Source organism: Mustela nivalis (assembly GCF_964662115.1).
Source record: "Mustela nivalis genome assembly, chromosome: 6".
In the NCBI taxonomy this organism is placed as follows: Eukaryota; Metazoa; Chordata; class Mammalia; order Carnivora; family Mustelidae; genus Mustela; species Mustela nivalis.
This window is the reverse complement of record NC_139025.1, coordinates 123,235,537-123,254,935: the sequence shown is the minus strand read 5'-3', so window position 1 is coordinate 123,254,935 and position 19,399 is coordinate 123,235,537. Positions and strand designations below refer to the sequence as shown.

The following is a 19,399-nucleotide window of genomic DNA, read 5'->3' as shown; positions in this document are numbered from 1 at the left end:
CGAACGTAGTGGACGTGAGACTTGTGGTCTCAGAAGCTTCTGTGATCTTCTGCCACGGGGTGTTGCTCGAGGCCCGGGACTTGGCTTGTTTCCGCGGGCTGACGAGGCCTGAGCTCCTGCCCCACAGCGCAGACGCCCAAGGCGTTGGAGACCCCACCAGGCTGCTTGCGAAGAGCGCAAGAGGATTCCTTGTGCTCGCGAGACAGCCGGGTTCCACGGGGCTACGGGGCGGAATCTGCGAGTGCCGGGCCCCAGCAGCCATTGGGTCGGAGCCTCTCTCTGGAGGCTCTCAAGCACCCGGGACCGGGTCCTGACGAAGCGGCGCTGCACGGCGAGAGTCGGGTACCTCGCCCAGGGCAGCAGGTCGGTGGTGTGCCTGGCTGTAGTGGTGGACAGTGACCTGGCATTCAGAGTTCGGCCCTGGGGCAGCCGTGGGCCAGAGCCACCTTGGGCTTCCAGGGTAGGGGCTCAAATCCTTGGCTCCCAGGTGGGACCAGGGGTGGGTGGGCGGCGTCCTGGTCAAAAGGCCCTGACCGCCCCCCTCGGCACACGTCCAAGGGAGACAGCGGGGACACGTCAAAAGCCTGTGCTCCGTCCCATGTTCACGGACCGTTCTGCCGACGGTGGTGCTGACACAGGGGCCTAGATCTCCCTTGTTTGGGGATGCCCTGGTAAGGGCAGCTGGGGCCCTGGGCCCTGCTCCGTCGTCTCGCCCATCAGCCATGCGTGGGTCGGCCGTATGCCCGGCCCCCACCGGCCAGGACGATGGGAAAGGTAGCCCTCGGACGTCTGTCCGGTGCCCCGGACCCGGGCTTTTGGACAGCTGGTCTCTCCGTCTCTCCTCAGAACCGCATCCACAAGTGGGGAGATCGCCCGCACCAGCTCGTCTTGCCTGGCCCGGCCCTGCCAACAGGTCCAATGTCTCAGGACCCCGGCTCATGGCGCAGTCCGCCACCCAGCCCCGGTAAGCAGGTTCTGGGGGCGACGCGACCGCACGCATCGCCGCCAACCTGCTTGGGTCAATGATGAGAACTCAAATGGTCTCGAAGAGCGATGATGACCTAAAAATCATGCTCAATAGGATTACGCTGAGGCCCAATGCAGGTGTCTGTGCCGGTGTCAGCATCCCCCGGAGCCTCGGGGCCCTGGAGGGGCGCTGCCGTTGGGAGCTTGAGGCCAAGGATCCCCCGGGGATCCCTGCTCCTGCCCTGGAAAGCCCGTGCACGTCAGGGCCCCCTCGAGGTGTGGAGGCAGCGCACCTGGCCTAGAGACTGAATCCCCTCCCCTGGACAGCTCCCTGGGAGCCATGCCTTAGGAACCCTTGTCTCCTTGTGTCTTGTAGCAGGCCTTGGGCGCCAGGTGGTCGGCGCGGCGTTGGCCACGACAGGTGAGTGGGAGACTCTGGGCCTGGAGGGAGATGGCAGGCGCCACGGGCGTCGTCCGCGAGGCCGGAATCATGGCACGGGCTCTGGCTCCACCACTGAGCTACGGCTGGAGGCCCCCGTTGTCCACACAGCGTTGGCTTGCGCGTGATCAGGCTCCCTTGAGCCATCGCAGGTGCAGGGAACGCGAACGTTGGGCCGCGGGACTGGCCGGGACTGCATCCCGGGGGGATGCCGCCATAGATGCGCGTGGCCCTGAGGCCTCCTTGGACCTCCCTTTGCGTCCTGTGCGCCCGTGAGGAGACGGGTCGGGAGACCCTTGGCATCAGGGACTTCTGTCCCCCTCAGCGAGTGGCGGTTGCTCGAGCCAACCCCAGAGCAAGTTTCTTCGGGCTGGAGCGGGCAGAGCTCCTGCCCTAGGCACCAGACTCCCAAGGACTTTGGGAGCCTGGGAGGCTGCTGAAGTACAGCCCTCGATGTTTGCTTGGGCTGCCGATTGAGCATCGTTTGGCTGGACCTGGGCAAGAATGGGCGAGCCCCAGGCCACAGTGGGCATTGGGCGAGAGCCTGTCCGGCCAGGCCCCCAGAGGAGGGGCCGCCACGCGGGCAGACTCGACCCTGTTGCAGGGCGGGCATTGGTCCCCTGCCTTCCGCTGGTGGGAGACCGTGACCCGCGACTCCCTCTCCAGACGTGGACCGTCTGGGCATGGGGGCCAACGTTGGCTGCAGGTGCCAGCGCCCGGATGCACGGACGGCAGCCGGGCCAATCTGGGTTTGGCGTCTGCCTGGCCCTAATAAGTTCTGGGGCCGCCCCCGTTGGCTCGGGGCCCGGGAGGCATCGGGGGAGCACTCGATAAGCTTGTGTTCCCGGCCACGTTCGGGGGCCTTTCTTAGCAAGGGGTGGTTCCCACAGGGGCCCTGATCTCCACAGTTTCTGGAGGACCAGGGATGTACAGCGGCTCCCCAGGGCCCATTTCCTTGCTTGCGGGGGCTCCGAGCCTTGGGTCGTTCTTTCCTCCACCCGCCTGGCCAGCAGCGGCCAGGGCTTCGGGCGTGACCGATCGTGGCCGCATGGGGCACGTGCCAGAGAGCAGGCCGTTCTGACAGCCGGCCTCTCCCTCTGTCCTTAGAACCCCATCCCCCAGGGAGGATCTCGCCTTGACGACCAAGTCTGGCTTCTCCCAGCCACGCCCAAAGGGCCCGGGTCTCGGATCGCCGGGGCATGGCTCCGTCCCGACCGCTCCCTCGGTAAGGAGGGGTTCCGGGTGGGCAGGGACCTCACGCGTCGCCCCCGGCTTGCTTGGGTCAATGATGAGAACTCATATGGTCTCGAAGAGCGATGATGACCTAAAAATCATGCTCAATAGGATTACGCTGAGGCCCAGTGCAGGGGACCGTGCGGGGATCAGCATCCCCCAGACCCTCGGGGCATTTGAGGGCGCGCTGCAGTTGGGCGCTAGAGGTGAACGAACTCTCGAGCGTCTCCGCGCGTTGGGCCCTGAGCGTAGGCGCCTCTGCGCGTGCCCACGGGGGTGGTCTGGCACTCAAGCTGGCCCACCGCCCTAATCCTCTTCCCAGGACAGCTCCCCGGGAGCCAGGGCTTCGCCATGCTCGTCCCCTCGTGTCCTTCGGCGGGCCTGGCCGGCTAGGTCCTCGGTGTGTCGACATGCAGCAGAGGTGAGCGGAAGCCCCTGGGCTCGGAGGGAGGCCCGAGACGCCTTGAGAAGCGGGTAGCCCAGCAGTGACTCTGCAGCAGGCCGTGGGCTTGGGGTGGCGGTCCTCGTGGTCCAGACGTCGTGGACCTCCCCGGGAGCGGGTGCCCTAGAGCCATCCCAGGGACAGGGAACGGGAGCGTGGGGCCGGGCGGCTGGCAAGACCTGGAAAGCGCAGTGTGGCCGCCATAGGCCCAGGTGACCCCGAGGCCCCCTGACCCATCTGGGCGTGTCTCGTGGGCCTACGAACGTAGTGGACGTGAGACTTGTGGTCTCAGAAGCTTCTGTGATCTTCTGCCACGGGGTGTTACTCGAGGCCCGGGACTTGGCTTGTTTCCGCGGGCTGACGAGGCCTGAGCTCCTGCCCCACAGCGCAGACGCCCAAGGCGTTGGAGACCCCACCAGGCTGCTTGCGAAGAGCGCAAGAGGATTCCTTGTGCTCGCGAGACAGCCGGGTTCCACGGGGCTACGGGGCGGAATCTGCGAGTGCCGGGCCCCAGCAGCCATTGGGTCGGAGCCTCTCTCTGGAGGCTCTCAAGCACCCGGGACCGGGTCCTGACAAAGCGGCGCTGCACGGCGAGAGTCGGGTACCTCGCCCAGGGCAGCAGGTCGGTGGTGTGCCTGGCTGTAGTGGTGGACAGTGACCTGGCATTCAGAGCTCGGCCCTGGGGCAGCCGTGGGCCAGAGCCACCTTGGGCTTCCAGGGTAGGGGCTCAAATCCTTGGCTCCCAGGTGGGACCAGGGGTGGGTGGGCGGCGTCCTGGTCAAAAGGCCCTGACCGCCCCCCTCGGCTCACGTCCAAGGGAGACAGCGGGGACACGTCAAAAGCCTGTGCTCCGTCCCATGTTCACGGACCGTTCTGCCGACGGTGGTGCTGACACAGGGGCCTAGATCTCCCTTGTTTGGGGATGCCCTGGTAAGGGCAGCTGGGGCCCTGGGCCCTGCTCCGTCGTCTCGCCCATCAGCCATGCGTGGGTCGGCCGTATGCCCGGCCCCCACCGGCCAGGACGATGGGAAAGGTAGCCCTCGGACGTCTGGCCGGTGCCCCGGACCCGGGCTTTTGGACAGCTGGTCTCTCCGTCTCTCCTCAGAACCGCATCCACAAGTGGGGAGATCGCCCGCACCAGCTCGTCTTGCCTGGACCGGCCCTGCCCACAGGTCCAATGTCTCAGGACCCCGGCTCATGGCACAGTCCGCCACCCAGCCCCGATAAGCAGGTTCTGGGGGCGACGCGACCGCACGCATCGCCGCCAAACTGCTTGGGTCAATGATGAGAACTCAAATGGTCTCGAAGAGCGATGATGACCTAAAAATCATGCTCAATAGGATTACGCTGAGGCCCAATGCAGGCGTCTGTGCCGGGGTCAGCATCCCCCGGAGCCTCGGGGCCCTGGAGGGGCGCTGCCGTTGGGAGCTTGAGGCCAAGGATCCCCCGGGGATCCCTGCTCCTGCCCTGGAAAGCCCGTGCACGTCAGGGCCCCCTCGAGGTGTGGAGGCAGCGCACCTGGCCTAGAGACTGAATCCCCTCCCCTGGACAGCTCCCTGGGAGCCATGCCTTAGGAACCCTTGTCTCCTTGTGTCTTGTAGCAGGCCTTGGGCGCCAGGTGGTCGGCGCGGCGTTGGCCACGACAGGTGAGTGGGAGACTCTGGGCCTGGAGGGAGATGGCAGGCGCCACGGGCGTCGTCCGCGAGGCCGGAATCACGGCACGGGCTCTGGCTCCACCACTGAGCTACGGCTGGAGGCCCCCGTTGTCCACACAGCGTTGGCTTGCGCGTGATCAGGCTCCCTTGAGCCATCGCAGGTGCAGGGAACGCGAACGTTGGGCCGCGGGACTGGCCGGGACTGGATCCCGGGGGGATGCCGCCATAGATGCGCGTGGCCCTGAGGCCTCCTTGGACCTCCCTTTGCGTCCTGTGCGCCCGTGAGGAGACGGGTCGGGAGACCCTTGGCGTCAGGGACTTCTGTCCCCCTCAGCGAGTGGCGGTTGCTCGAGCCAACCCCAGAGCAAGTTTCTTCGGGCTGGAGCGGGCAGAGCTCCTGCCCTAGGCACCAGACTCCCAAGGACTTTGGGAGCCTGGGAGGCTGCTGAAGTACAGCCCTCGATGTTTGCTTGGGCTGCCGATTGAGCATCGTTTGGCTGGACCTGGGCAAGAATGGGCGAGCCCCAGGCCACAGTGGGCATTGGGCGAGAGCCTGTCCGGTCAGGCCCCCAGAGGAGGGGCCGCCACGCGGGCAGACTCTGGACCCTGTTGCAGGGCGGGCATTGGTCCCCTGCCTTCCGCTGGTGGGAGACCGTGACCCGCGACTCCCTCTCCAGACGTGGACCGTCTGGGCATGGGGGCCAACGTTGGCTGCAGGTGCCAGCGCCCGGATGCACGGACGGCAGCCGGGCCAATCTGGGTTTGGCGTCTGCCTGGCCCTAATAAGTTCTGGGGCCGCCCCCGTTGGCTCGGGGCCCGGGAGGCATCGGGGGAGCACTCGATAAGCTTGTGTTCCCGGCCACGTTCGGGGGCCTTTCTTAGCAAGGGGTGGTTCCCACAGGGGCCCTGATCTCCACAGTTTCTGGAGGACCAGGGATGTACAGCGGCTCCCCAGGGCCCATTTCCTTGCTTGCGGGGGCTCCGAGCCTTGGGTCGTTCTTTCCTCCACCCGCCTGGCCAGCAGCGGCCAGGGCTTCGGGCGTGACCGATCGTGGCCGCATGGGGCACGTGCCAGAGAGCAGGCCGTTCTGACAGCCGGCCTCTCCCTCTGTCCTTAGAACCCCATCCCCCAGGGAGGATCTCGCCTTGACGACCAAGTCTGGCTTCTCCCAGCCACGCCCAAAGGGCCCGGGTCTCGGATCGCCGGGGCATGGCTCCGTCCCGACCGCTCCCTCGGTAAGGAGGGGTTCCGGGTGGGCAGGGACCTCACGCGTCGCCCCCGGCTTGCTTGGGTCAATGATGAGAACTCATATGGTCTCGAAGAGCGATGATGACCTAAAAATCATGCTCAATAGGATTACGCTGAGGCCCAGTGCAGGGGACCGTGCGGGGATCAGCATCCCCCAGACCCTCGGGGCATTTGAGGGCGCGCTGCAGTTGGGCGCTAGAGGTGAACGAACTCTCGAGCGTCTCCGCGCGTTGGGCCCTGAGCGTAGGCGCCTCTGCGCGTGCCCACGGGGGTGGTCTGGCACTCAAGCTGGCCCACCGCCCTAATCCTCTTCCCAGGACAGCTCCCCGGGAGCCAGGGCTTCGCCATGCTCGTCCCCTCGTGTCCTTCGGCGGGCCTGGCCGGCTAGGTCCTCGGTGTGTCGACATGCAGCAGAGGTGAGCGGAAGCCCCTGGGCTCGGAGGGAGGCCCGAGACGCCTTGAGAAGCGGGTAGCCCAGCAGTGACTCTGCAGCAGGCCGTGGGCTTGGGGTGGCGGTCCTCGTGGTCCAGACGTCGTGGACCTCCCCGGGAGCGGGTGCCCTAGAGCCATCCCAGGGACAGGGAACGGGAGCGTGGGGCCGGGCGGCTGGCAAGACCTGGAAAGCGCAGTGTGGCCGCCATAGGCCCAGGTGACCCTGAGGCCCCCTGACCCATCTGGGCGTGTCTCGTGGGCCTACGAACGTAGTGGACGTGAGACTTGTGGTCTCAGAAGCTTCTGTGATCTTCTGCCACGGGGTGTTGCTCGAGGCCCGGGACTTGGCTTGTTTCCGCGGGCTGACGAGGCCTGAGCTCCTGCCCCACAGCGCAGACGCCCAAGGCGTTGGAGACCCCACCAGGCTGCTTGCGAAGAGCGCAAGAGGATTCCTTGTGCTCGCGAGACAGCCGGGTTCCACGGGGCTACGGGGCGGAATCTGCGAGTGCCGGGCCCCAGCAGCCATTGGGTCGGAGCCTCTCTCTGGAGGCTCTCAAGCACCCGGGACCGGGTCCTGACGAAGCGGCGCTGCACGGCGAGAGTCGGGTACCTCGCCCAGGGCAGCAGGTCGGTGGTGTGCCTGGCTGTAGTGGTGGACAGTGACCTGGCATTCAGAGTTCGGCCCTGGGGCAGCCGTGGGCCAGAGCCACCTTGGGCTTCCAGGGTAGGGGCTCAAATCCTTGGCTCCCAGGTGGGACCAGGGGTGGGTGGGCGGCGTCCTGGTCAAAAGGCCCTGACCGCCCCCCTCGGCACACGTCCAAGGGAGACAGCGGGGACACGTCAAAAGCCTGTGCTCCGTCCCATGTTCACGGACCGTTCTGCCGACGGTGGTGCTGACACAGGGGCCTAGATCTCCCTTGTTTGGGGATGCCCTGGTAAGGGCAGCTGGGGCCCTGGGCCCTGCTCCGTCGTCTCGCCCATCAGCCATGCGTGGGTCGGCCGTATGCCCGGCCCCCACCGGCCAGGACGATGGGAAAGGTAGCCCTCGGACGTCTGGCCGGTGCCCCGGACCCGGGCTTTTGGACAGCTGGTCTCTCCGTCTCTCCTCAGAACCGCATCCACAAGTGGGGAGATCGCCCGCACCAGCTCGTCTTGCCTGGCCCGGCCCTGCCAACAGGTCCAATGTCTCAGGACCCCGGCTCATGGCGCAGTCCGCCACCCAGCCCCGGTAAGCAGGTTCTGGGGGCGACGCGACCGCACGCATCGCCGCCAACCTGCTTGGGTCAATGATGAGAACTCAAATGGTCTCGAAGAGCGATGATGACCTAAAAATCATGCTCAATAGGATTACGCTGAGGCCCAATGCAGGTGTCTGTGCCGGGGTCAGCATCCCCCGGAGCCTCGGGGCCCTGGAGGGGCGCTGCCGTTGGGAGCTTGAGGCCAAGGATCCCCCGGGGATCCCTGCTCCTGCCCTGGAAAGCCCGTGCACGTCAGGGCCCCCTCGAGGTGTGGAGGCAGCGCACCTGGCCTAGAGACTGAATCCCCTCCCCTGGACAGCTCCCTGGGAGCCATGCCTTAGGAACCCTTGTCTCCTTGTGTCTTGTAGCAGGCCTTGGGCGCCAGGTGGTCGGCGCGGCGTTGGCCACGACAGGTGAGTGGGAGACTCTGGGCCTGGAGGGAGATGGCAGGCGCCACGGGCGTCGTCCGCGAGGCCGGAATCATGGCACGGGCTCTGGCTCCACCACTGAGCTACGGCTGGAGGCCCCCGTTGTCCACACAGCGTTGGCTTGCGCGTGATCAGGCTCCCTTGAGCCATCGCAGGTGCAGGGAACGCGAACGTTGGGCCGCGGGACTGGCCGGGACTGCATCCCGGGGGGATGCCGCCATAGATGCGCGTGGCCCTGAGGCCTCCTTGGACCTCCCTTTGCGTCCTGTGCGCCCGTGAGGAGACGGGTCGGGAGACCCTTGGCATCAGGGACTTCTGTCCCCCTCAGCGAGTGGCGGTTGCTCGAGCCAACCCCAGAGCAAGTTTCTTCGGGCTGGAGCGGGCAGAGCTCCTGCCCTAGGCACCAGACTCCCAAGGACTTTGGGAGCCTGGGAGGCTGCTGAAGTACAGCCCTCGATGTTTGCTTGGGCTGCCGATTGAGCATCGTTTGGCTGGACCTGGGCAAGAATGGGCGAGCCCCAGGCCACAGTGGGCATTGGGCGAGAGCCTGTCCGGCCAGGCCCCCAGAGGAGGGGCCGCCACGCGGGCAGACTCGACCCTGTTGCAGGGCGGGCATTGGTCCCCTGCCTTCCGCTGGTGGGAGACCGTGACCCGCGACTCCCTCTCCAGACGTGGACCGTCTGGGCATGGGGGCCAACGTTGGCTGCAGGTGCCAGCGCCCGGATGCACGGACGGCAGCCGGGCCAATCTGGGTTTGGCGTCTGCCTGGCCCTAATAAGTTCTGGGGCCGCCCCCGTTGGCTCGGGGCCCGGGAGGCATCGGGGGAGCACTCGATAAGCTTGTGTTCCCGGCCACGTTCGGGGGCCTTTCTTAGCAAGGGGTGGTTCCCACAGGGGCCCTGATCTCCACAGTTTCTGGAGGACCAGGGATGTACAGCGGCTCCCCAGGGCCCATTTCCTTGCTTGCGGGGGCTCCGAGCCTTGGGTCGTTCTTTCCTCCACCCGCCTGGCCAGCAGCGGCCAGGGCTTCGGGCGTGACCGATCGTGGCCGCATGGGGCACGTGCCAGAGAGCAGGCCGTTCTGACAGCCGGCCTCTCCTCTGTCCTTAGAACCCCATCCCCCAGGGAGGATCTCGCCTTGACGACCAAGTCTGGCTTCTCCCAGCCACGCCCAAAGGGCCCGGGTCTCGGATCGCCGGGGCATGGCTCCGTCCCGACCGCTCCCTCGGTAAGGAGGGGTTCCGGGTGGGCAGGGACCTCACGCGTCGCCCCCGGCTTGCTTGGGTCAATGATGAGAACTCATATGGTCTCGAAGAGCGATGATGACCTAAAAATCATGCTCAATAGGATTACGCTGAGGCCCAGTGCAGGGGACCGTGCGGGGATCAGCATCCCCCAGACCCTCGGGGCATTTGAGGGCGCGCTGCAGTTGGGCGCTAGAGGTGAACGAACTCTCGAGCGTCTCCGCGCGTTGGGCCCTGAGCGTAGGCGCCTCTGCGCGTGCCCACGGGGGTGGTCTGGCACTCAAGCTGGCCCACCGCCCTAATCCTCTTCCCAGGACAGCTCCCCGGGAGCCAGGGCTTCGCCATGCTCGTCCCCTCGTGTCCTTCGGCGGGCCTGGCCGGCTAGGTCCTCGGTGTGTCGACATGCAGCAGAGGTGAGCGGAAGCCCCTGGGCTCGGAGGGAGGCCCGAGACGCCTTGAGAAGCGGGTAGCCCAGCAGTGACTCTGCAGCAGGCCGTGGGCTTGGGGTGGCGGTCCTCGTGGTCCAGACGTCGTGGACCTCCCCGGGAGCGGGTGCCCTAGAGCCATCCCAGGGACAGGGAACGGGAGCGTGGGGCCGGGCGGCTGGCAAGACCTGGAAAGCGCAGTGTGGCCGCCATAGGCCCAGGTGACCCTGAGGCCCCCTGACCCATCTGGGCGTGTCTCGTGGGCCTACGAACGTAGTGGACGTGAGACTTGTGGTCTCAGAAGCTTCTGTGATCTTCTGCCACGGGGTGTTGCTCGAGGCCCGGGACTTGGCTTGTTTCCGCGGGCTGACGAGGCCTGAGCTCCTGCCCCACAGCGCAGACGCCCAAGGCGTTGGAGACCCCACCAGGCTGCTTGCGAAGAGCGCAAGAGGATTCCTTGTGCTCGCGAGACAGCCGGGTTCCACGGGGCTACGGGGCGGAATCTGCGAGTGCCGGGCCCCAGCAGCCATTGGGTCGGAGCCTCTCTCTGGAGGCTCTCAAGCACCCGGGACCGGGTCCTGACGAAGCGGCGCTGCACGGCGAGAGTCGGGTACCTCGCCCAGGGCAGCAGGTCGGTGGTGTGCCTGGCTGTAGTGGTGGACAGTGACCTGGCATTCAGAGCTCGGCCCTGGGGCAGCCGTGGGCCAGAGCCACCTTGGGCTTCCAGGGTAGGGGCTCAAATCCTTGGCTCCCAGGTGGGACCAGGGGTGGGTGGGCGGCGTCCTGGTCAAAAGGCCCTGACCGCCCCCCTCGGCTCACGTCCAAGGGAGACAGCGGGGACACGTCAAAAGCCTGTGCTCCGTCCCATGTTCACGGACCGTTCTGCCGACGGTGGTGCTGACACAGGGGCCTAGATCTCCCTTGTTTGGGGATGCCCTGGTAAGGGCAGCTGGGGCCCTGGGCCCTGCTCCGTCGTCTCGCCCATCAGCCATGCGTGGGTCGGCCGTATGCCCGGCCCCCACCGGCCAGGACGATGGGAAAGGTAGCCCTCGGACGTCTGGCCGGTGCCCCGGACCCGGGCTTTTGGACAGCTGGTCTCTCCGTCTCTCCTCAGAACCGCATCCACAAGTGGGGAGATCGCCCGCACCAGCTCGTCTTGCCTGGCCCGGCCCTGCCCACAGGTCCAATGTCTAAGGACCCCGGCTCATGGCGCAGTCCGCCACCCAGCCCCGGTAAGCAGGTTCTGGGGGCGACGCGACCGCACGCATCGCCGCCAACCTGCTTGGGTCAATGATGAGAACTCAAATGGTCTCGAAGAGCGATGATGACCTAAAAATCATGCTCAATAGGATTACGCTGAGGCCCAATGCAGGCGTCTGTGCCGGGGTCAGCATCCCCCGGAGCCTCGGGGCCCTGGAGGGGCGCTGCCGTTGGGAGCTTGAGGCCAAGGATCCCCCGGGGATCCCTGCTCCTGCCCTGGAAAGCCCGTGCACGTCAGGGCCCCCTCGAGGTGTGGAGGCAGCGCACCTGGCCTAGAGACTGAATCCCCTCCCCTGGACAGCTCCCTGGGAGCCATGCCTTAGGAACCCTTGTCTCCTTGTGTCTTGCAGCAGGCCTTGGGCGCCAGGTGGTCGGCGCGGCGTTGGCCACGACAGGTGAGTGGGAGACTCTGGGCCTGGAGGGAGATGGCAGGCGCCACGGGCGTCGTCCGCGAGGCCGGAATCACGGCACGGGCTCTGGCTCCACCACTGAGCTACGGCTGGAGGCCCCCGTTGTCCACACAGCGTTGGCTTGCGCGTGATCAGGCTCCCTTGAGCCATCGCAGGTGCAGGGAACGCTAACGTTGGGCCGCGGGACTGGCCGGGACTGCATCCCGGGGGGATGCCGCCATAGATGCGCGTGGCCCTGAGGCCTCCTTGGACCTCCCTTTGCGTCCTGTGCGCCCGTGAGGAGACGGGTCGGGAGACCCTTGGCGTCAGGGACTTCTGTCCCCCTCAGCGAGTGGCGGTTGCTCGAGCCAACCCCAGAGCAAGTTTCTTCGGGCTGGAGCGGGCAGAGCTCCTGCCCTAGGCACCAGACTCCAAGGACTTTGGGAGCCTGGGAGGCTGCTGAAGTACAGCCCTCGATGTTTGCTTGGGCTGCCGATTGAGCATCGTTTGGCTGGACCTGGGCAAGAATGGGCGAGCCCCAGGCCACAGTGGGCATTGGGCGAGAGCCTGTCCGGTCAGGCCCCCAGAGGAGGGGCCGCCACGCGGGCAGACTCTGGACCCTGTTGCAGGGCGGGCATTGGTCCCCTGCCTTCCGCTGGTGGGAGACCGTGACCCGCGACTCCCTCTCCAGACGTGGACCGTCTGGGCATGGGGGGCCAACGTTGGCTGCAGGTGCCAGCGCCCGGATGCACGGACGGCAGCCGGGCCAATCTGGGTTTGGCGTCTGCCTGGCCTAATAAGTTCTGGGGCCGCCCCCGTTGGCTCGGGGCCCGGGAGGCATCGGGGGAGCACTCGATAAGCTTGTGTTCCCGGCCACGTTCGGGGGCCTTTCTTAGCAAGGGGTGGTTCCCACAGGGGCCCTGATCTCCACAGTTTCTGGAGGACCAGGGATGTACAGCGGCTCCCCAGGGCCCATTTCCTTGCTTGCGGGGGCTCCGAGCCTTGGGTCGTTCTTTCCTCCACCCGCCTGGCCAGCAGCGGCCAGGGCTTCGGGCGTGACCGATCGTGGCCGCATGGGGCACGTGCCAGAGAGCAGGCCGTTCTGACAGCCGGCCTCTCCCTCTGTCCTTAGAACCCCATCCCCCAGGGAGGATCTCGCCTTGACGACCAAGTCTGGCTTCTCCCAGCCACGCCCAAAGGGCCCGGGTCTCGGATCGCCGGGGCATGGCTCCGTCCCGACCGCTCCCTCGGTAAGGAGGGGTTCCGGGTGGGCAGGGACCTCACGCGTCGCCCCCGGCTTGCTTGGGTCAATGATGAGAACTCATATGGTCTCGAAGAGCGATGATGACCTAAAAATCATGCTCAATAGGATTACGCTGAGGCCCAGTGCAGGGGACCGTGCGGGGATCAGCATCCCCCAGACCCTCGGGGCATTTGAGGGCGCGCTGCAGTTGGGCGCTAGAGGTGAACGAACTCTCGAGCGTCTCCGCGCGTTGGGCCTTGAGCGTAGGCGCCTCTCGCGTGCCCACGGGGGTGGTCTGGCACTCAAGCTGGCCCACCGCCCTAATCCTCTTCCCAGGACAGCTCCCCGGGAGCCAGGGCTTCGCCATGCTCGTCCCCTCGTGTCCTTCGGCGGGCCTGGCCGGCTAGGTCCTCGGTGTGTCGACATGCAGCAGAGGTGAGCGGAAGCCCCTGGGCTCGGAGGGAGGCCCGAGACGCCTTGAGAAGCGGGTAGCCCAGCAGTGACTCTGCAGCAGGCCGTGGGCTTGGGGTGGCGGTCCTCGTGGTCCAGACGTCGTGGACCTCCCCGGGAGCGGGTGCCCTAGAGCCATCCCAGGGACAGGGAACGGGAGCGTGGGGCCGGGCGGCTGGCAAGACCTGGAAAGCGCAGTGTGGCCGCCATAGGCCCAGGTGACCCTGAGGCCCCCTGACCCATCTGGGCGTGTCTCGTGGGCCTACGAACGTAGTGGACGTGAGACTTGTGGTCTCAGAAGCTTCTGTGATCTTCTGCCACGGGGTGTTGCTCGAGGCCCGGGACTTGGCTTGTTTCCGCGGGCTGACGAGGCCTGAGCTCCTGCCCCACAGCGCAGACGCCCAAGGCGTTGGAGACCCCACCAGGCTGCTTGCGAAGAGCGCAAGAGGATTCCTTGTGCTCGCGAGACAGCCGGGTTCCACGGGGCTACGGGGCGGAATCTGCGAGTGCCGGGCCCCAGCAGCCATTGGGTCGGAGCCTCTCTCTGGAGGCTCTCAAGCACCCGGGACCGGGTCCTGACGAAGCGGCGCTGCACGGCGAGAGTCGGGTACCTCGCCCAGGGCAGCAGGTCGGTGGTGTGCCTGGCTGTAGTGGTGGACAGTGACCTGGCATTCAGAGCTCGGCCCTGGGGCAGCCGTGGGCCAGAGCCACCTTGGGCTTCCAGGGTAGGGGCTCAAATCCTTGGCTCCCAGGTGGGACCAGGGGTGGGTGGGCGGCGTCCTGGTCAAAAGGCCCTGACCGCCCCCCTCGGCTCACGTCCAAGGGAGACAGCGGGGACACGTCAAAAGCCTGTGCTCCGTCCCATGTTCACGGACCGTTCTGCCGACGGTGGTGCTGACACAGGGGCCTAGATCTCCCTTGTTTGGGGATGCCCTGGTAAGGGCAGCTGGGGCCCTGGGCCCTGCTCCGTCGTCTCGCCCATCAGCCATGCGTGGGTCGGCCGTATGCCCGGCCCCCACCGGCCAGGACGATGGGAAAGGTAGCCCTCGGACGTCTGGCCGGTGCCCCGGACCCGGGCTTTTGGACAGCTGGTCTCTCCGTCTCTCCTCAGAACCGCATCCACAAGTGGGGAGATCGCCCGCACCAGCTCGTCTTGCCTGGCCCGGCCCTGCCCACAGGTCCAATGTCTCAGGACCCCGGCTCATGGCGCAGTCCGCCACCCAGCCCCGGTAAGCAGGTTCTGGGGGCGACGCGACCGCACGCATCGCCGCCAACCTGCTTGGGTCAATGATGAGAACTCAAATGGTCTCGAAGAGCGATGATGACCTAAAAATCATGCTCAATAGGATTACGCTGAGGCCCAATGCAGGCGTCTGTGCCGGGGTCAGCATCCCCCGGAGCCTCGGGGCCCTGGAGGGGCGCTGCCGTTGGGAGCTTGAGGCCAAGGATCCCCCGGGGATCCCTGCTCCTGCCCTGGAAAGCCCGTGCACGTCAGGGCCCTCTCGAGGTGTGGAGGCAGCGCACCTGGCCTAGAGACTGAATCCCCTCCCCTGGACAGCTCCCTGGGAGCCATGCCTTAGGAACCCTTGTCTCCTTGTGTCTTGCAGCAGGCCTTGGGCGCCAGGTGGTCGGCGCGGCGTTGGCCACGACAGGTGAGTGGGAGACTCTGGGCGTGGAGGGAGATGGCAGGCGCCACGGGCGTCGTCCGCGAGGCCGGAATCACGGCACGGGCTCTGGCTCCACCACTGAGCTACGGCTGGAGGCCCCCGTTGTCCACACAGCGTTGGCTTGCGCGTGATCAGGCTCCCTTGAGCCATCGCAGGTGCAAGGAACGCTAACGTTGGGCCGCGGGACTGGCCGGGACTGCATCCCGGGGGGATGCCGCCATAGATGCGCGTGGCCCTGAGGCCTCCTTGGACCTCCCTTTGCGTCCTGTGCGCCCGTGAGGAGACGGGTCGGGAGACCCTTGGCATCAGGGACTTCTGTCCCCCTCAGCGAGTGGCGGTTGCTCGAGCCAACCCCAGAGCAAGTTTCTTCGGGCTGGAGCGGGCAGAGCTCCTGCCCTAGGCACCAGACTCCCAAGGACTTTGGGAGCCTGGGAGGCTGCTGAAGTACAGCCCTCGATGTTTGCTTGGGCTGCCGATTGAGCATCGTTTGGCTGGACCTGGGCAAGAATGGGCGAGCCCCAGGCCACAGTGGGCATTGGGCGAGAGCCTGTCCGGCCAGGCCCCCAGAAGAGGGGCCGCCACGCGGGCAGACTCTGGACCCTGTTGCAGGGCGGGCATTGGTCCCCTGCCTTCCGCTGGTGGGAGACCGTGACCCGCGACTCCCTCTCCAGACGTGGACCGTCTGGGCATGGGGGCCAACGTTGGCTGCAGGTGCCAGCGCCCGGATGCACGGACGGCAGCCGGGCCAATCTGGGTTTGGCGTCTGCCTGGCCCTAATAAGTTCTGGGGCCGCCCCCGTTGGCTCGGGGCCCGGGAGGCATCGGGGGAGCACTCGATAAGCTTGTGTTCCCGGCCACGTTCGGGGGCCTTTCTTAGCAAGGGGTGGTTCCCACAGGGGCCCTGATCTCCACAGTTTCTGGAGGACCAGGGATGTACAGCGGCTCCCCAGGGCCCATTTCCTTGCTTGCGGGGGCTCCGAGCCTTGGGTCGTTCTTTCCTCCACCCGCCTGGCCAGCAGCGGCCAGGGCTTCGGGCGTGACCGATCGTGGCCGCATGGGGCACGTGCCAGAGAGCAGGCCGTTCTGACAGCCGGCCTCTCCCTCTGTCCTTAGAACCCCATCCCCCAGGGAGGATCTCGCCTTGACGACCAAGTCTGGCTTCTCCCAGCCACGCCCAAAGGGCCCGGGTCTCGGATCGCCGGGGCATGGCTCCGTCCCGACCACTCCCTCGGTAAGGAGGGGTTCCGGGTGGGCAGGGACCTCACGCGTCGCCCCCGGCTTGCTTGGGTCAATGATGAGAACTCATATGGTCTCGAAGAGCGATGATGACCTAAAAATCATGCTCAATAGGATTACGCTGAGGCCCAGTGCAGGGGACCGTGCGGGGATCAGCATCCCCCAGACCCTCGGGGCATTTGAGGGCGCGCTGCAGTTGGGCGCTAGAGGTGAACGAACTCTCGAGCGTCTCCGCGCGTTGGGCCCTGAGCGTAGGCGCCTCTGCGCGTGCCCACGGGGGTGGTCTGGCACTCAAGCTGGCCCACCGCCCTAATCCTCTTCCCAGGACAGCTCCCCGGGAGCCAGGGCTTCGCCATGCTCGTCCCCTCGTGTCCTTCGGCGGGCCTGGCCGGCTAGGTCCTCGGTGTGTCGACATGCAGCAGAGGTGAGCGGAAGCCCCTGGGCTCGGAGGGAGGCCCGAGACGCCTTGAGAAGCGGGTAGCCCAGCAGTGACTCTGCAGCAGGCCGTGGGCTTGGGGTGGCGGTCCTCGTGGTCCAGACGTCGTGGACCTCCCCGGGAGCGGGTGCCCTAGAGCCATCCCAGGGACAGGGAACGGGAGCGTGGGGCCGGGCGGCTGGCAAGACCTGGAAAGCGCAGTGTGGCCGCCATAGGCCCAGGTGACCCTGAGGCCCCCTGACCCATCTGGGCGTGTCTCGTGGGCCTACGAACGTAGTGGACGTGAGACTTGTGGTCTCAGAAGCTTCTGTGATCTTCTGCCACGGGGTGTTGCTCGAGGCCCGGGACTTGGCTTGTTTCCGCGGGCTGACGAGGCCTGAGCTCCTGCCCCACAGCGCAGACGCCCAAGGCGTTGGAGACCCCACCAGGCTGCTTGCGAAGAGCGCAAGAGGATTCCTTGTGCTCGCGAGACAGCCGGGTTCCACGGGGCTACGGGGCGGAATCTGCGAGTGCCGGGCCCCAGCAGCCATTGGGTCGGAGCCTCTCTCTGGAGGCTCTCAAGCACCCGGGACCGGGTCCTGACGAAGCGGCGCTGCACGGCGAGAGTCGGGTACCTCGCCCAGGGCAGCAGGTCGGTGGTGTGCCTGGCTGTAGTGGTGGACAGTGACCTGGCATTCAGAGCTCGGCCCTGGGGCAGCCGTGGGCCAGAGCCACCTTGGGCTTCCAGGGTAGGGGCTCAAATCCTTGGCTCCCAGGTGGGACCAGGGGTGGGTGGGCGGCGTCCTGGTCAAAAGGCCCTGACCGCCCCCCTCGGCTCACGTCCAAGGGAGACAGCGGGGACACGTCAAAAGCCTGTGCTCCGTCCCATGTTCACGGACCGTTCTGCCGACGGTGGTGCTGACACAGGGGCCTAGATCTCCCTTGTTTGGGGATGCCCTGGTAAGGGCAGCTGGGGCCCTGGGCCCTGCTCCGTCGTCTCGCCCATCAGCCATGCGTGGGTCGGCCGTATGCCCGGCCCCCACCGGCCAGGACGATGGGAAAGGTAGCCCTCGGACGTCTGGCCGGTGCCCCGGACCCGGGCTTTTGGACAGCTGGTCTCTCCGTCTCTCCTCAGAACCGCATCCACAAGTGGGGAGATCGCCCGCACCAGCTCGTCTTGCCTGGCCCGGCCCTGCCCACAGGTCCAATGTCTCAGGACCCCGGCTCATGGCGCAGTCCGCCACCCAGCCCCGGTAAGCAGGTTCTGGGGGCGACGCGACCGCACGCATCGCCGCCAACCTGCTTGGGTCAATGATGAGAACTCAAATGGTCTCGAAGAGCGATGATGACCTAAAAATCATGCTCAATAGGATTACGCTGAGGCCCAATGCAGGCGTCTGTGCCGGGGTCAGCATCCCCCGGAGCCTCGGGGCCCTGGAGGGGCGCTGCCGTTGGGAGCTTGAGGCCAAGGATCCCCCGGGGATCCCTGCTCCTGCCCTGGAAAGCCCGTGCACGTCAGGGCCCTCTCGAGGTGTGGAGGCAGCGCACCTGGCCTAGAGACTGAATCCCCTCCCCTGGACAGCTCCCTGGGAGCCATGCCTTAGGAACCCTTGTCTCCTTGTGTCTTGCAGCAGGCCTTGGGCGCCAGGTGGTCGGCGCGGCGTTGGCCACGACAGGTGAGTGGGAGACTCTGGGCGTGGAGGGAGATGGCAGGCGCCACGGGCGTCGTCCGCGAGGCCGGAATCACGGCACGGGCTCTGGCTCCACCACTGAGCTACGGCTGGAGGCCCCCGTTGTCCACACAGCGTTGGCTTGCGCGTGATCAGGCTCCCTTGAGCCATCGCAGGTGCAAGGAACGCTAACGTTGGGCCGCGGGACTGGCCGGGACTGCATCCCGGGGGGATGCCGCCATAGATGCGCGTGGCCCTGAGGCCTCCTTGGACCTCCCTTTGCGTCCTGTGCGCCCGTGAGGAGACGGGTCGGGAGACCCTTGGCATCAGGGACTTCTGTCCCCCTCAGCGAGTGGCGGTTGCTCGAGCCAACCCCAGAGCAAGTTTCTTCGGGCTGGAGCGGGCAGAGCTCCTGCCCTAGGCACCAGACTCCCAAGGACTTTGGGAGCCTGGGAGGCTGCTGAAGTACAGCCCTCGATGTTTGCTTGGGCTGCCGATTGAGCATCGTTTGGCTGGACCTGGGCAAGAATGGGCGAGCCCCAGGCCACAGTGGGCATTGGGCGAGAGCCTGTCCGGCCAGGCCCCCAGAAGAGGGGCCGCCACGCGGGCAGACTCTGGACCCTGTTGCAGGGCGGGCATTGGTCCCCTGCCTTCCGCTGGTGGGAGACCGTGACCCGCGACTCCCTCTCCAGACGTGGACCGTCTGGGCATGGGGGCCAACGTTGGCTGCAGGTGCCAGCGCCCGGATGCACGGACGGCAGCCGGGCCAATCTGGGTTTGGCGTCTGCCTGGCCCTAATAAGTTCTGGGGCCGCCCCCGTTGGCTCGGGGCCCGGGAGGCATCGGGGGAGCACTCGATAAGCTTGTGTTCCCGGCCACGTTCGGGGGCCTTTCTTAGCAAGGGGTGGTTCCCACAGGGGCCCTGATCTCCACAGTTTCTGGAGGACCAGGGATGTACAGCGGCTCCCCAGGGCCCATTTCCTTGCTTGCGGGGGCTCCGAGCCTTGGGTCGTTCTTTCCTCCACCCGCCTGGCCAGCAGCGGCCAGGGCTTCGGGCGTGACCGATCGTGGCCGCATGGGGCACGTGCCAGAGAGCAGGCCGTTCTGACAGCCGGCCTCTCCCTCTGTCCTTAGAACCCCATCCCCCAGGGAGGATCTCGCCTTGACGACCAAGTCTGGCTTCTCCCAGCCACGCCCAAAGGGCCCGGGTCTCGGATCGCCGGGGCATGGCTCCGTCCGACCACTCCCTCGGTAAGGAGGGGTTCCGGGTGGGCAGGGACCTCACGCGTCGCCCCCGGCTTGCTTGGGTCAATGATGAGAA

At 66.7% G+C, this 19,399-nt stretch overlaps 2 protein-coding genes across 3 annotated transcripts in view; both read left to right on the top strand.

Annotated features, from left to right (window-relative positions):
* The first annotated feature begins 5,616 nt into the window (after positions 1-5,616).
* The window catches only part of LOC309867595 (uncharacterized protein), a 57,147-nt gene continuing 43,364 nt past the window's right edge, over positions 5,617-19,399 (top strand). The window contains exons 1-9 of one of the 2 annotated variants that reach the window (XM_082736599.1): positions 5,617-5,971; positions 6,302-6,400; positions 8,023-8,067; positions 9,192-9,309; positions 9,640-9,738; positions 11,361-11,405; positions 12,532-12,649; positions 12,979-13,077; positions 14,700-14,744. In XM_082736599.1, coding sequence (XP_082592725.1) covers positions 5,946-5,971; positions 6,302-6,400; positions 8,023-8,067; positions 9,192-9,309; positions 9,640-9,738; positions 11,361-11,405; positions 12,532-12,649; positions 12,979-13,049 — 621 coding nt within the window. In that variant the 5' untranslated portion in view covers positions 5,617-5,945 and the 3' untranslated portion in view covers positions 13,050-13,077; positions 14,700-14,744. Of the gene's footprint in view, positions 5,972-6,301; positions 6,401-8,022; positions 8,068-9,191; positions 9,310-9,639; positions 9,739-11,360; positions 11,406-12,531; positions 12,650-12,978; positions 13,078-14,699; positions 14,745-19,399 lie in introns of those variants that run through there. The other variant, XM_082736598.1, reaches the window with a different exon arrangement.
* Positions 13,067-19,333, top strand: LOC309868114 (uncharacterized protein; the record flags this gene model as incomplete). Its single annotated transcript, XM_082737577.1, has 4 exons — positions 13,067-13,071; positions 16,161-16,418; positions 18,041-18,085; positions 19,213-19,333. The coding sequence occupies 4 exons, from the start codon at positions 13,067-13,069 to the stop codon at positions 19,331-19,333; spliced, it is 429 nt and encodes a 142-aa protein (XP_082593703.1).